Source organism: Balaenoptera musculus, chromosome 10 (assembly GCF_009873245.2).
Source record: "Balaenoptera musculus isolate JJ_BM4_2016_0621 chromosome 10, mBalMus1.pri.v3, whole genome shotgun sequence".
Taxonomy (NCBI): domain Eukaryota; kingdom Metazoa; phylum Chordata; class Mammalia; order Artiodactyla; family Balaenopteridae; genus Balaenoptera; species Balaenoptera musculus.
Genome location: NC_045794.1, coordinates 54,710,399 through 54,726,466, shown reverse-complemented (window position 1 = coordinate 54,726,466; position 16,068 = coordinate 54,710,399). Strand labels below are relative to the sequence as shown.

Below are 16,068 nucleotides of genomic sequence, written 5' to 3'. Positions count from 1 at the left end.
TGTCATCAGCTGTACAATACATACAGTATCATAGAACTGGCCACTAGGATTAAAATCCACTAGAACATATTTCATGTTAAGTGGCGAGAGCAGCATCCCACAGAAATTTTTACATACATATATACACAGTCCACATTCAACCATTTTCACATATTTTCAGTACACACAGTTGCAGCATATTACAGTCACGTGTCTAAGTTGTTGCTCGATAGAAACCCAAGCCACTGCCTAGACATAACTGTAGCAGTTGAGCTGAGTATAGTTACAATTAATTTTATCTATGTCCATAGCAGAGAGATGTACAAGCCCCTAAGAAACAGAGAGTTCACAAATACTATTTTTTTTTAAATGCTACCACAGCATTATGTTGGGCAATATTAAAACCTTTACCAACCTAATCAGTTTTTTTTTTTAAGTCTTCTGCTTACCAGAATATTCTTGATGAAAAAAATTACAAAAATGAATGCTCTCTTGAAAATAATTCACACTTTGAAGATTCCAATACGGCCCAATGCTACTGATGCCTAAAGTGTTTCCTAACATTCTGATGGAGTCCTTCCACATGACTCCAAACCACCTAGTAAGTTTAAAAGTGGCTTAAGTGCCTTGCACCCAAATTGTAAAAATCCCTGGCCATCCTTACTAGAGCCAGGCACATATAAAAGGAATGCACTTTGGTTCATACCAAATGCCCTGGGATTAATCACACTATAAAATTAAATGGTTTGAGGTAAATTTTTACAAATACAGTTGATTTTTGTCTAGTGTTAGCATAACAAAAAAAAATATCGTTTAAAAAATCAGTCTGATGTTAAGATACAACAAAGACCATCTTTAACCCCTTAAACATAGGAATTCCCTGTGTAACTAACCAGTGGTTACCTTTTTCGGTGCCTGACGATGACTCACGCCTTATGGTTTCTATTAAGGCCTGTAAGTAACTGGATGTTTAAGACAGATGTATCTTTGCAGAGGTGGGTTCCATCTAGTATTCAAAGAGTTAAAGAGGCCAAAAAATGCATGCCCTACAACATGGCATTCAGAACAAAAGGCACATTGTTATCACTAAGGGCACAATTTCTCCTCTACTGTTAATCTACACTGTCTTGCATCACTGTTGTTCCACTGTTGTAGCAATACACTTAAGTGGTAATGCACGCTCTGGGGGTGCAAGAAACGGAGCCAGATGAGACCGCAACCAAAGACAAGACCACACTGTGCTCTTCCTAAATCTGAAAACAGCTCAGACATCCCTAGACAATGGTAACCTGTGAGACCAAGGACTGTTTCCAAGCCAACTCCTAGTAGCCTATCGGAGCCCTTCAGTTGTGTTTTAAAATCACAATGACGCAACAGGTATTTTTTTTTTTTGACATTATAATTAAGCTAGAATTAAAAAGCAGCTCTGTCACTAAACACTGAACATGGCGGCTCTTGTGAATAAGGGAAATTTCCCTGTATTTAGGGGGTGCAGTGTTGGGGGAGCCCCAATAGTGCTGCACATTATAGTTTGGCTTAAAAGTTTCCGGTTACATTTGTGAATAAAGATAGTCACAAATGCATTGTTGGCATCTTAAGAACCAGTTTTGTGTGGTGAGGGAGAAGACAAGCAGTATTAGCCCATTTATAAATTTTCACATGGATAATCATTTTATAGGGATATTCATATTAATGGCAGGCTCAGGTTCATACATTTAAAACTAAAAGTGAAAATCTCGAGAGTGGATACGATGGAAGAGGAGCGCTGGAACGGGAAAACAGCCTTAATGTTTTTGTTTATTTTAATGACTTAAAGACGCTAACCATCATTAAGAGGCTTGCGGTTTTACAAAGCCACTTCTTATGCCTTTAAGCCAAAATTTTAATAATAAATACACAATCTTTAAATTCTAGAAGCCACTGGTTGGGGGGTATCATCACATGAGCATCATTTAAAATGTAACTTACTAACATTATTGCACTTCCACAGATTACACAGAAATGTGTACAACAGGCTAAAGAATTTGACTAGGGGAAAGAAGCTATAATTTCTAAAAACAGAAGTATAAATTAATTTATCAGTGACACCCTTAAATAGTAAAGCAAATATCAACACCACTATCTTATTAATAAGCTAATCTTATTACTGATTTTTTTTGGCAAATATCTGTAATAGTTCCTGAGCATTTTTCTCCACCATCAACTGACAAAGCCTCAAGATAAGTGAAGTGTTTTGTTCAAAACTACCTTTTTTTTCTTAAAAGTAAGAGAAACTGTAGGATTAATATTAAAAGAACTTAACCGGAAACTTTCTTGGCCTCGCTGGGGACCATGCTTTAAGTACTTGTAAATCAATTTACAGGCAATCAATACAATAATATCTGTGCATATAAAAGTGTATTTATCCTAATTTATACTACCCAAAACCTATTGTCCAAACAGGCAGAAATCTTTCTATATTAAATTGCACATACTAAAAAATTTTTTCCACGTGCCTTGAAATTGATATATATCACTGCTCATATATTAGTGATAAAATACGGAAATTTTCACTGTGAAAATAATTATTATTCAGAGGAGAAAATATTCTTTTACCTAACTCTCACTTTTCCAGGTAAAGTGTCATTCCCACAAAAACAATCAGTACAATCCAAACGAAAGTAAAATAAAACAGAGGAATGCAATGTCTGTGGTTCTTCTAATGATGCACAGAGTAAATCAAACCATTTAACTTGAGGCTGAACTGTTCCTCCTTCGAATTTGTTGTTAAAATTGGCCTTACTGAACAAGCACGATGACTTCTGTTCATGAAGAGGATTTTCAACCCTCTCTCTTTTTAAAGAGTTGATGTTTTCCCAGGCTAAGAGAACCTTACTGTGGCACGTGAAAAGTGTGAACTCAGTCTAATCTGCTAAACCGTCTTTGGAGCTATGGAAATCCCCACCTTAAGTAGCTAGGCTGTTCTTTTTTAAACTGGAACATGAAAAGATGGTCATAATCACAGCTAAAATGTCTCTATTCTGTATTAGGAGTCTGGGATATATATTTGAAGGAAGAAAAAGAAATTAAATGTAAGCAACAGATGTGTGGTGAAAGAAGAACAGCAGGGAGAAAAGCAAAGAGAAGGGAGGAACAGTTCATGTAATACATTTCTAAATTTAGGTGCAAAACCAATTTTGTTAAACAAGGCTTCTTTGCAAAACAGCTCGCTGATCACACTGGAGAATCTGGAGGAACACACGTTTCCATTCATCCACCAGGTCTGCTTGGCCGGCCGTTAGAATGTCAGAATGCTAACTGGGCATTTCAACTGTGGGGATTTGATTTTGTCTTTGAGCACTATTTTAGGGGAAAATCTCTAAGGTGCAGTTTTTCTTAGAATATCATTTGCATCCTTACCATTTTCCTCCCACCATCACTACCACCTGGGTAACTTATGGCAAACGAAAGCTGGACAGGCTGCACCTGTGCATGAACCTGAAGCGTGGAGAGAGAAGGGGGGGCCTTCGGAGGCAATCACCTTGGGGAGAATATACTATGAACCATGAACACGTAGTGAATGTCTTTGACACCAATCTGTAGATGCGCGGCAGTCATGACGTAATCAATGGCCTGCCACTGATGTTTATTACTCTGCCACACTAAATACAGTAAGGCTCATCGTACTTTTAGAACACAAAAACAGTTTCAGAAAGTATAAAAACTTAAAGCATTGTCCCCATGTATTTTATAAAAACAAAACGAACAACTTTCTTACATTAAAATAAGTGCCAAAAAGATACAAATGAGTCGAGTTATTGAGCAAATAAAAACAGGTCTGAGCTACTCCTTTTCAACCCAGTAAGGCTCAGCAATGTCGTATCTTTCAGAATTACCAGCATCGGGGGGTACTGAGCTCAGCTAACAAGTTTTGGCAACACTGTCCTCTGCTGAATATTCCCATTGGCATCTGTCATCTGTGCCAAATTAGTCCTCAGTTTGGAAGCTGAGCTGGAAGGTGGAGGTAACTTGGAAATGGATGTGATAGCACCAGTGCTCTCGGTGATCCTTTTCACTGACGTCTTCTCCCCCGTTGGAGGCTTTGGCAGCCGCCTCCTCAGCCAGGGATGCCGCAAAGCCTGGCCAGGGGTCATGCGAACCGCAGGATCCCATTCCAAACACTGTTTCAAGAAGTCAAGGAAAAGGGGATCGTCACACCCCTTCAGTGCATTCCCCCACTCTCTGCTCTCCGGTGGGCCCCTCAGTTTCCCCCTCCGGGAACGGCCTCCGTTGAGAACCACGGAGCCGTCTGAGAGAGTCGTGACGGTGCAGTAACGGGGATAACCCTTGGAGCTCACAAAATTTTTGGCTCGTTTGGATGCATCCAGCAGTTTCTGGGAGGGCATGCCCAGCAGTTCAATCATACAGGCCAGCTGGTCCCCTTCATCTTCCCCAGGCAAGAGGGGGTATCCAGTCAGGAGCTCCGCCAGGATGCAGCCCAGGCTCCACATGTCGATGGGCATGCCGTACCTGGCGCCGAGGATCACTTCCGGGGCCCGGTAAAAACGGGACTGGATGTACGTGTAGACCCGCTGATGCTCGTAACAGCTGGAGCCAAAATCAATCACTTTAATCCCGCTTCTACCCTGCTGCTTCAATAAAATGTTCTCGGGCTTCAAGTCACAGTGAATTATCCTGTTTTTGTGCAAAGCATCCAGGCACTGCAGGATGGAGTGGGCGAACTTGCGAACCAAAGGCAGGCTGAAGCCCTGGAACTTGTTCTTCTTGATGAGCTCGTAGAGGTTCATGCTGAGCAGCTCGAACGTCATGCAGATGTGGCTGCGGAAGGTGAAGTTCTCCAGCATGTGGATGACGTTCATGGCGTTGTCCTTGTCCTGCTTCCGCAGGTGCTCCAGGATGCGGATCTCCTCGGCCGCCTGCCGGTGGAAACGCTTCTCGTTCCTCACCATCTTCAGGGCCACGTGCTGGTGGACTTTGTGGTCGTAGGCCTTGACCACCTGCCCAAAGCTCCCCTTCCCAATGACCTTGAGGACCTCGTACCTGTAAGCCACGTGATCGTGAGGCACCTGCACGTAGGATCCCTGGTCATCGTCGTAGCCACCGTTGTTCGGCCCGCCTGTCATGCCCTGACGCTTCTTTGCGTTTGGACCCAAGAAGTATATTTCAGGGTAGCTGAAAATCTCATGGTGTTCAAAGCTGCTTAGTTTCTGCATGTATTGCTTCATCGCTTGCTCGGGTGTCATGGGGGTGGTTTTCACCTTCCCCATGCCTTCCAGAGACTTCAGAGAGGTGGAGCTCCCCTGCCGCCTGTGGATGCTCTCCAGCTGCCGCTCCGGCACCGCCGGCAGCCCCGTCTTGCCCACCGCTGTAAGCCCATTTGGTTGTGTTGTGAGCACTGTCCGCTTGTTACTGTTATCCTCAAACAGCTGCTGAACCTGGATCTGTCCGTGGCTGTGGCTGCCGACGTGTAGGTGGTCATTCATCGTGTGCTTACTGCCGCCAATCTGTAATTCAGAAAGGGCACATCAAGAGAATGGAAGACGTCTGTCTGTTCGAAAGGGATCTTTTATAAATCGGCGCCCACCCCCACCTTTACAAAATCCAATTCGGTTTGAATTTACAGCCAGAATCGGGTTTCTTAAATGGAAAGAGTTGCGCACGCAGGAGGGACCTCACGCACACGCCGGCAGGGAGAGGGGACGTGACGTGGACAGGCTCAGACAGAAATAAAGGCAGAAGAGGTTGGGGGGCTGGCTGGGGAAGGCTATCCAACTTGGGATCCGGAAGAAAAAGACCCCCATAGCTGCTACACGTAACAAAGAGTCTGCTGTACGTGTTTTTGGGGCTCTTAGAGTAAGTCCTCAGGGGAGGCAGAGACCATGCTTCTTGCTCATCATCCTCTACCTAAGATTTAGCACAGGGCCTGGGATATCATAGAGGTGCCGTGCAGCCCATACTCGATATCAAGATGAAAGAGGATGCAGAAAAAGCACAAACACGTCGGCACTCTACTGGCTCTCCCGCCCCCAGATCGTAACATTTTTCACACTTCACTTAGTAGCTTCTTTATTACCGTGAGGGCAGGGACCAGGTCGGTCTTGTTTACTACTCCTTCTCCAGTGTTTAGCTCTATTCTGAGAACACTACTGTCTTCATTCTCGGTCTTCTCCACTACCTGAAAATCAAACTAATTACACCTAGGAAAGTGCATGATCCAGAAGCAAAGAAAATTGTACTTTTAGGCTGGAAAGTTTCCCATGTAGATGTGCACTCTGTAGCATCTTGTAAACCCCAAACCTATTTTTAAGTTTCTGGGCTTCACTGGCTGTGATGACCATTTAAGGCCATTCAGCCCAACAATCCAGCCGCCACCCTCTTTTGGGCCTTCCTTTGGTCAATGGCTTGGCTCTCTCAAGACATGTATTTCTCCCGGCTGCTGGGATACTCAGCTTTCTGACAAGGAATACAAAGTAGCCATTTCTATTTCAGGCACACATGCCATCCACAAACATTCCTGTCTGAACAAAACTGATGGCATAAGCCAAGGGGCCCCAGCCTTCCTACTGAGAATCTACTTGGGATTTCTTTCAAGCATTATTATGGCCAAGAGGTGAGGGGTAGAAGTGGAGTAGCAGCCAGGATCCCCTCCCAGTTAGGAATTCTTGCCAGCCTCAGACAATCACTCACAAGTCTTAAAAGCATCCCACTAGATGATTTTTATATGAAAGCTTAAAGATCAACTTGCTGTTCACAATCCATCTCATTCATTCAGCCAGTGTTAGCTGAGGTCTAACCACACGTGTGGCAGAGTCCCTGCCCTTTAGGAGCTTACAATCAACTAGCTGAAGTCCTCTACTGTCAGTATTTTTCCCATCATCTCCTCCTAAATCCTACCTCTTGGGCTTTACGTATCACTAAATGCGTAGAAGTGCTCTGTATATGTAATATCATAATTCAGGAAGTGGTTTGGGACTACCTAGATTATAAAATGAAATTCCAAGTCCTTCTTACTAGGAGACCAAGACCTTCAAATTTTCTTTAACTGACACACAGCATGCACAGGACTATCTGAGGTATGCACTTTCTCTCTGCAATCTTCTAAAACAAAGTAGAATATAGTATAGTACTTGGGCCTGTCTGAAGTATGACTTCATTGACTGAGAGATTTTATTTCTCAGATTTCTGGAAGACTTCTAGTTGAACCCCTTTCATTAAACTCACAGATGATATTCCATGCTAAGTGAACTTATCTTCTGTCAGGTAGCTGGACAGGTTATTTTATCCTCGTTCTATGCCAAAAGCAAAGCGGTTCATAAAAAGGCATTAGGAAGTCCTGGGTATATACACAAGTAGTACAGGCTTGTCCATGGATTTTTGTTCCCAAGCCTCACTCTCTGAGCCTCTCCTCCTCTCCACTATGGTCTTTCAAGCACCAGGGAATAAAAGGACCTGAAATTAGAAATATATGTCTCCTAGAGAACCACTCTCTTCAGGGCAGCTTGGAGAGATTTCAGAAGAAAAACCGACGTTACCAGTATACATGCTACAAAAAGCAAGAGGCTTCACTGGGGACAAAATTAACGTTGGGGCTTTAGGAACTCCTAAAAGGAGAACAAAGTAAAACGTTCTGAGCTTCAGAAACCAACTTCAATTTTTCCAAGAGCAATCTTAATATTCTGCATAATTCAAAATATCATCAAAAAAAGCTAAGTGACTAGAACTAAAGAGAGTTTGCCAATTAACTGGATCACCGCCTGTCTTTCCAACTACCTTCTCTTGGTCTCCTCCACAGCAGCAATGAAGGAGGGTTCCAGAGTTCCCCAGGGTTCAAGCCTCAAGTCGCTGGTGGCTTTTCACTCCCGTAACTCTCCCTGGTCGACTGTGACCACAGCCGGGGCTCCAGCAACCCCCCAGGGGCTGACATCCGCCACATGTGCACCTCTAGCTCAAAGGAGCCCGATCTATGTCTCCCGAGCTCAAGACCCCCCCTGTATCCGACTCCAGATCAGCTACCTTTCCCACAAGCAACTCAAACTCAACTCACGCTTTTTCTACCAAAACCATTCCCTCCTCCCACAACCCTCAATTTCTGGTCAACAAAAGGCTTCACCCCCGAATAATCACTCTTGTCTCCACGTCTCCCACACCTTCCCAAGTCACTGCGGAGCCCCGTCATGCCTATCTGCCCCACTCCCCCCCCCCACTGCCCTCCATCCACGCTGCCTCACCTCACACTCCTGCTGTCTCTCACTGGGACAACCGAAGCAGCCTCTTAACATGTCCCCTTGCTTCTAAGTCTAGAATTCCTCAAGTCTCTTCTCTCCACGATGCTTCTGGAGTTACCACTGAAAAGTGTCACGCTGACACTGCCCTTGCTTTTGCTTAAGGCCCACACAGGCACCCCATTTCCACAGATAATATGAGACCTCACAGGCAAGAACATGAGGTTCTCAAATGTAGAGCCTATAGGACCCGAGTCCTTCCAGTATCACCCACCACTGTCATATTCTCTCCGAGAATAAGCTGGATTCCCCAAGACCCATGGAGACACCACGCTCTTTTACACTCTGTTTTTGGGGAGGTTATGTTTCATAATGGTTAGGTGCCCAGGGATTTTCAATTAGATGCACGGGAAATGAATCCCAGCTCCACCACTTACTAACTGTGTCACCTTGGTCAATTTACTTAATCTCTCTAAACCTCAGAGTCCTTATCTGTAAAAACAAGGTAACAAAGCTACCTCATTAGGGCCATTAGGAGGATTAAATAAGGTAAAAGAGATAGAGTGCTTAGTATAGTACTGAGTAAAGGAGAGCTAGAATTATTGTCCTTTCCAAATGCTGCTTGGAATCTCCTTCCTAACCAGGACTACGTGGTAAACTCATACTCACCCTTCAATGCGCAGTTCAACTCTCACCTCTTCTGTGAAATGGTCCCTTTCCCTTCCAGGGTGCTTATAGAGCACTGATATATTAAAACACTTATTTCGTTTTACATACCTGTTTTCACACCTGATGTACCCACCTGGCTGTGAACAATTCCAGGGTGGGGTCACCTCTTATCTTTTTAAGTCCTTATTGACATCAACCCAACATACAGTAAGTACTCAGTCAATTTCTGTTGAGTGGAAGAACGCATGTCCATCACTCCTTGTTAACTCTCACCTCTCTGAGTTATTCTTAAGAACTTAATAACTCTTAATAACTCTTGAGTTATTCTTAAGAACTACCTTTGTACCTTCATAAGAAAACATGAAGTTAACACCCAGGGAATTGGGACTTGTCTCCAGTGACCCAAGTCACAAGATGTTAGGCTTGCATTGCATCAGCAGAGACTTGGAAGCAAATGACAGCCCATTAAAGAGTACTTGTAGCAGAAGAGATCAACTAAACACCTAAAAGTGACATGTGGAATCTTAAAAACTTTCCAGATGTTAGGGAGATTCATTTTGGAGGCGCTAGTAAAGGAGGATTTTGAGTCTTAAACACTGTGGGACTCTACAATCACAACCCAGGTCAGAAGCGCAATTAACTGATCTATAAAAAGGGAGGAAAAAAGCCCTAGAAATGCCAAAACATTTCCACAATACATATGCCAGGACGACACCATAAACTTAAGAATGTTTAAAACCTCTCACTCACTTTTTCCTATTTGCCAATGCCTACCTAGCACAGTGCCTCTCGAATTTAAAAATACTGAATGAATGTAATTGTTAGATACCTACAACGTATGGGTTGAAGCAGAGAGACCTCCAAAAGCCCTCTTTGACCATGACACATTTTAGCATTAAAAATTATGTAAGAACAATAGTCTAGTCAATTTGGTAGTTTTAATGTCTTCCAAAAATAAAAGGGAAAACAGCACATACTTCACTGTGTTAACATTTCTGGGAGTTTTAAAACTTTGCTGAAGTCATCTTAGAAATGCTGTATAGAGTTATGGGAATAGAACTGAGTCCAAAAAGATTGGAATTCTAGCTCCTCCTCAAACACATTGATGGTCTGTGTGGCCCTGAGTCAAATGTCTTTTTCTTCTATCAAACGTAACTGTTTTTTTTTTTTAATGGGAATATTCATTCTTCTTTAACTCCAATTATTTTATAAAGGTAAAACTGGTAATTGGAGAGTGCTTTAAATATTAAACAGTTATGAAAGTGATACAATACTAACATTTCAGAATTTTAAAAATAAGCACATTAATATCTCCCAGACAACATTAAAAAGAAAAAAAACTAATAGGAATCAAAATAGTTATTGGGTACACTTTTAGGACAGAGATAAAATGACTAAGTATAATATATCCACAGAGATAGGGTACAAAAGGGCAATGCACTTTATCTACCAACTACATCATTTACAAGAGAAAATATGGGCAAACACAACGAGATTATTTTCCTCTCCGTAATGCCCTTCCCCCTACCCATTCAAAAATAGCTCTTCCTAGTTGTAACTGCTGTGAAATTAAAAACTAAAAGCTTACAAAAATCTGAAAGACATATGGACACATGGATCTGCTAAGGTTCTTGCATTTGTAACAAAACGAATACAATTTCCTAGAATTAACAGTCAAGCAGTGTGTTAAAGCTGGACTCAGGAGGGCCTGGGCTTTAGCTCCAGCCTTGATAGGAATTGGCTCAGGAGTCTTGACCAAACCAGTTCACTTGTCTGACTCCTTCCTCATCTGTAAAATGAAGGAGTAGAACCAGATAAACTCTGTGGTCCTTTTACTTGCCTGTTTGAGGAAGTCTGCAGTGCTGTGCAAATAAAATCAAAACTAAAGAACAACCAAAACCCAAATTCATGCTTTCAAAACCAAGCTTCTAATGATCAACAGCTTACTGAAGTTCAGGTAAGTTAATCACAGGTAAATCTGGTAGATACCACAGCAAAATATACGCACCATCATTAGGAGTCCCGAGAAGCACCCACACATCTTTTCATTTCTGGTCCACCACAGGCTGTTCCTCTAGTATCATTTTCTGTCATCTCATTACATATTTCAGTTGTAAAGAGGCTCTGATCAAGCAAAGCCCACCCTTACATAACTGGAAGCCGGATGCAAACCAAGTAGTATTTCTTTTCCAGGTCATACCAATTCATGTGATTACATTCACACATGGAAAAAAACTGGATGTTTTATTTTCCAAATTGTCAGATGATTCCAAACCAAACTGAAACACCTAAACCCAATGGCAATTTCTCAACTAAAACATCACCGTGACAAGAACATTCAAGTCTAACACACAGAATCAACAGCCTACTGATGCTCTTCCATTAACCACAGCCCAACAGATTGGTTAACTTCTGTGCAGTGAATTCTTAGCCCCTGGGTCTAGATGTGTCAGGAGAGACAGAAAGGAGAAGGAGAGAGAGAAAGAAAATATAAGAAGAAAACATGTTCCTGGGGAACTGTGCACAGACGTCCAGGTCTAAGAGAAAATATTCCACTCTAGCCATCCGCTTATAAATTCTCCCCATAAACAAGTTTCCCCATAACACATGACCCTCAGAGCTGCTCCTCTGAAGGCTAGAAATGGCCTTTTCTGCAAGAACTTAACTTTCACTTGGCAAACAAAGCCATATCCTTAGCAAGCACCCCTCATACAGAACCATCTTAGGCAGTTCCTCTGGAAGATCCAATCGGAAACAAGACCTTGGAAGCCATCAACTCCTCCAGGGCACATCTCCCCTAGGCTGTCAGCCACCATCCAAGGGCTATCTCTGGGAGCCGAGAAAAGGTATGTACTGAAGTCCAGTCCAGTCTACGGCCATACCACCCTGAACGCGCCCGATCTCGTCTGAAGTGAAGCCAGCTTGCTGATCTCTGCAGCCACCAGCCCCGCGCCAAGCTCCCAGTTCCCTCTTGGCCCTCTGAGGGACCACAGCACCTGTCAGGTGCCCATCCCTTCCCACCTCCTTCCGAGGCAAAGCCGGCCCTTTTCTTGTGAATAATATCCAACTGCAGAATCCTACAGGGGTGGCGTGTTGTTTTGACTGCTGCTGCGGCTCTTATTTTTGTTAACGTTAATTACAATTTCTGCTGTGCTCAAACCTGTAGCACTCATAAAACATGCTTCCACACGCGGAGGACAATTGTCGGTGCTCCCTGCTGGGTAGAGCCAGGCCCGGGACGCTCTTTGGGGCATCGATTTTCCGGGCAGGACGGCCTGGCTGTCCCCTAACACATATGTGTTTCTATAAATACCCACTACCCAACGTGGTGGTGGAGGGGCAGGGATGTTTATCGGGTCAGGGAAAAGGAGCTCGAGGAAGCAAGGACGGGAAAAAAAGGGGGAGGGGGAGCGAAGAGAGAAGGAAAGCGACCAGGAGGAAGTTCCGAGGAAGAGGAGCGCAGGGGTGGGCGGGCTCCGGAGGGGAAGTGAGGGGCCCACGCCACGAATCCTCCTTTGTGGCTGCGGCTTTGGGCTCGCTCAAGTTCCAGAGGGCGGCGTCCCGGAGAGGCCACTGGCGTGGAGACACTCGCACTTCGACCTCTCTCCCCTCTCCCGCCCGCATTATCCCCCAAGTCCGGGTGCCTGTGCCCCGGGCCCCTCCCGCCCCTCTCTCCCCGCCGCCCGCGGCCTGGGTCTTACCGTGTGGGCTGCGGTGGCAGCGTTGCTGGCCCGGAGCGGCGGCAGGGCGATGGGGGAGGGCGGGCCGGTCCCCACTCCGCTCCGGGGGGCCCCCGCACCGAGCCCCGGGGAAGCCTGAAGCTGGCGAACGGCGCTGTCCCCTCCTCGGCCTGGCAGCCACGCGCGGGAGGAGACAAAAGAGGGTCAAGGGGGAGAAAGTCACCCGGACCTGGTGGCCCCGCCCCACCCCTCCAGGCTGCGGAGCCCGCTCTCCCCGGGGCAGAGCCGGGGACCGTGAACGCGGGCGTCCCGGAGCGGCAGGAGGCCGGGGACGCAGACACCCGGCGCTCCCGCGGGGCGGGGCTCGGGCGGCTGCAAAGTTAAGTCGGGCCCCTGGCGCACGAGCGAGTTCGCGACCCGGCGGCTCACGTTGCGGGCGGCCGCAGGCCTGGAGCAGGGCTGGACTGCCAACCCGGGCGCCGCCGCCTCGCAGAGTCCCGGGCGGGGGAGGCCCGGGACGGCCCCCGGCCGGCTCGGAGGAGCTTCGGAGCTCGCGTGTAACAATGAGCGGAGCCGAGACGAAGGCGCGCCGTCCGCCCGGGGGACCCCGCGCCGCCCCGCCGCGGCGCAGACTTTGTTCGAGGTCCCGCTGGTAGCGGGAGCCCGCGCCACGAGGGCTGGCCCGGGGGCCGCGGGGCGGCGCGCCCCGGGCGGCGCGGGGCCCGGGCCTCCTTACCGGTCGGGTAGGCGGCGGGAGCGGCGGCCGAAGGTTTCCTGGTTAACATGGCCGCTGGAGAGGAAAATGCATCTCAGGGCTGCCGTCTCCGTCTCCGTCTCCGCCACCGCCGCCGCCCGTCCTACTGCTACTTCTCGCGGCCGCCACCGCCGCGCCTCCTGGTCGCCCCTCTCGCGGATCTCCGGCTCCTCCTCGCCGCCTCCCGTCAGCTACAGCCAGACACACACAGTCCGCTGCATCCCCTCGGCCCGGGCCCGCCGCCGCGAGCCCCCCGCTCTCCTCGCCGCCGCCGTCCTCTTCCTCGGGCGGCCGCAGCACCCTCCGGCCCGTGCACATGCCTCGCCCTCCCCGGCGCGCCGCAGGCCTCCCCGATTCCCTCACATAGGGCGCGGGGGAGCTGGCTGCGCCGCCTCGGCCGACTGGCTCGGGAGCCTCCTCCCGGGCCCGCGCACGCGCGCCCCCGCGCACACTCGCTAGGCGCCCGCGCACCGCGCGGCCGAGAAGGGCAGCCCCGCCCCCGCTCCCTCAGCCACCGGGCAGGCCCCGCCCCCGGACTCCCCCACCCCACCCCAGGCCGCGCCACACACTCCCGCGCACACCCCTCCCCGACCCAGCCGCCCACCAGAGTCCCTCCCACCCACTCCTCCTCCCTAGCACGCACCCCAGTCGTCGGCATGGCCACCCCTCCACTCCCCCGAAAACTCTGCAGCCTCCGCTCGCCCTTGGCCTCCCCCTCCGGCCATCTGCACGGTTCCCCTGCTGACGGCCTTCTCCCCTCCCCGGCCTCGCCCGCCCCTGCAGCACCCCTCCCCTTCCCTGCAGCGCAACCTACCATTGCTTCCCTCCCACCGAAATCGCTGCAGAGACCCCCCCCCTCCCCTTGCGAGCGCACCCCCAACCGTATATGCATTTTCAGCTTTCCGAACCTGATGGCTGCTCACAGACAATACTGCCCCCCCTCCCCGCCTTCCGGGTCCCAGTGGCTTAAGCACCTCCTCTCCCCAGCTGATCAGGTAAATAACTTAGTTGTGCCGGGGGTCACCTCGGTAAGGAAAGTCCAACCCTCTGGAGGGCCGCGCCTTAGCCTGGGGACCCCGAGTGTGGGCCAAGGAGGGGGCTGCCCTCCCACCTCCACCTCCACCACACACAGTCCCTCCCCGATTTACTGACACCAAGTGACCGCTCTCCAGTCTCTAGGACAAGGGGATGCAGAGAGGCGCGTGTGGATGGTTGCCGGGGAAGCAGTTGGCTGTGGGTTGCTAGGCAAAAATAAACATCAGAGACGCCTCCCATTTCCTTACAACTCCGAGCCTTTCCCCTGCGCGGCCACTGGGAGAGGTACACCTTCCCGAGCGACACCTTTAATTCCTCTCCTCCCCAGACACAAGTCTTTTTCCCCTTCCCATCCAAGACACGGAGAATTTCCCTGTCCTTTGAATTTGCCATATACAGCCTCTCTTTCCCTTGCAGACTGAAAAACTACTTGCCCATCTCACACCCGCGTCCTGGTGTCTGTGGCACATGCCTTTGTCCAAAGGTCACAGGTTTTGTCACTTCAACGGGAGGGTCGGGGGGGGGGAAGCCCGGCAATTCCGGATGACGGAACCGAAAGTTTGCCTTGCACTTTCTTCCCCAGACGTGCCTGGTTTCTGAAGTTCTCCTGCGGACCTGGGTCCGTTATGATCTGTCCTGTGTATCTGCTGCCCCTGGCTGGACCAAGTGTGCAGGCCTGAGCTAGTGCAGACTCAAATCAGAACGGGGACCGTCGCCTCTACTGTTTGCAAATTGTCATAGCAACCTCCCAGCAAGATCACCCTCAGCTAAATACAAATGCCCCAAAATGAGTGTTTCAGAGTTACAGTGTGGCCTTCTCAGAGTCTCCAGGGCTCCTACAGGGGCATCAAGGACTGAGGGTGTTGGCAGAGGGAACAGGTGGCAAAGAGTAGAACTGTGTCTAGTAATATGTCCCTCTAAAAAATCCTCTTGGTGCCTTCTCCCAATAAAGTAGAAACACAGTGAAACAATCAATCCAATAATAAACCTTTACAAAGAAGAGTGATGACCTGATCTGGTCCCAGCAAGAGATATTCCCCCTTGCTTGTCATCAGAGACTATGACATTCAAATTCACGTGGGGAAACATATTCAGTGTTCAGAATTAACTAAAAGAAAAGGGATTACTTAGCAGCAGAGTTGAAGCTAGAACTCATTTTCTGACTCAGTTTAATCTCACTCTGCTCTCTGTTACCTTGGCTTTTAAGAAACATCACACCTCTTTTCCTTCCTTCCCTTTCAAACAATTATTTTCATACTATCTTCCTTTTCTTAATGAGCGTTCCATACAACTGATGTTCAGATGAAAAATGTGAAGCCAGAAATTCAATTTTAATATAACCGGACCCAGCTTTCGCTCAAATTATTCTTACATTACTTCAACAGAAGCTAAATATTCTCCTGCTTTTTCATGAATAAGAAAAATGCTAACTCCTGGAAGTCATAGTGTGTGAAATCCAAATTAGAAATATTAATTTCCACATTAAACATGAGGAAAAGGAACACTGACTTTTTTTATAAACAAAGGGACACAATGAATCATTAACTTTAGTCAAAGAAAAACTGCTTGTTTAGAGAACTTTTCCTAGTATGTTGTTTTATGACACGATAAGTACAATTTCAATTTTTTATCTTCTGGTTTCTTACCTTGAGGAAAATTTGCAATTAGTCTAATATCTTTAGCTATTTTAATTATAAATGGTACACCTTTCAAAATTATATTCTTGCTG

At 47.4% G+C, this 16,068-nt stretch overlaps 1 protein-coding gene across 1 annotated transcript; it reads right to left on the bottom strand.

Annotated features, from left to right (window-relative positions):
• Window positions 1-204: 204 nt before the first annotated feature.
• On the bottom strand, window positions 205-13,714 carry DYRK2 (dual specificity tyrosine phosphorylation regulated kinase 2). The gene is made up of 3 exons (XM_036865271.1): window positions 13,287-13,714; window positions 12,572-12,720; window positions 205-5,483 (listed from the first exon to the last, which is right to left on the bottom strand). Exons 1-3 carry the CDS (start codon window positions 13,333-13,335, stop codon window positions 3,876-3,878), a joined length of 1,806 nt encoding a protein of 601 aa, XP_036721166.1. The 5' UTR covers window positions 13,336-13,714; the 3' UTR covers window positions 205-3,875.
• Between the last annotated feature and the right edge of the window lie 2,354 nt (window positions 13,715-16,068).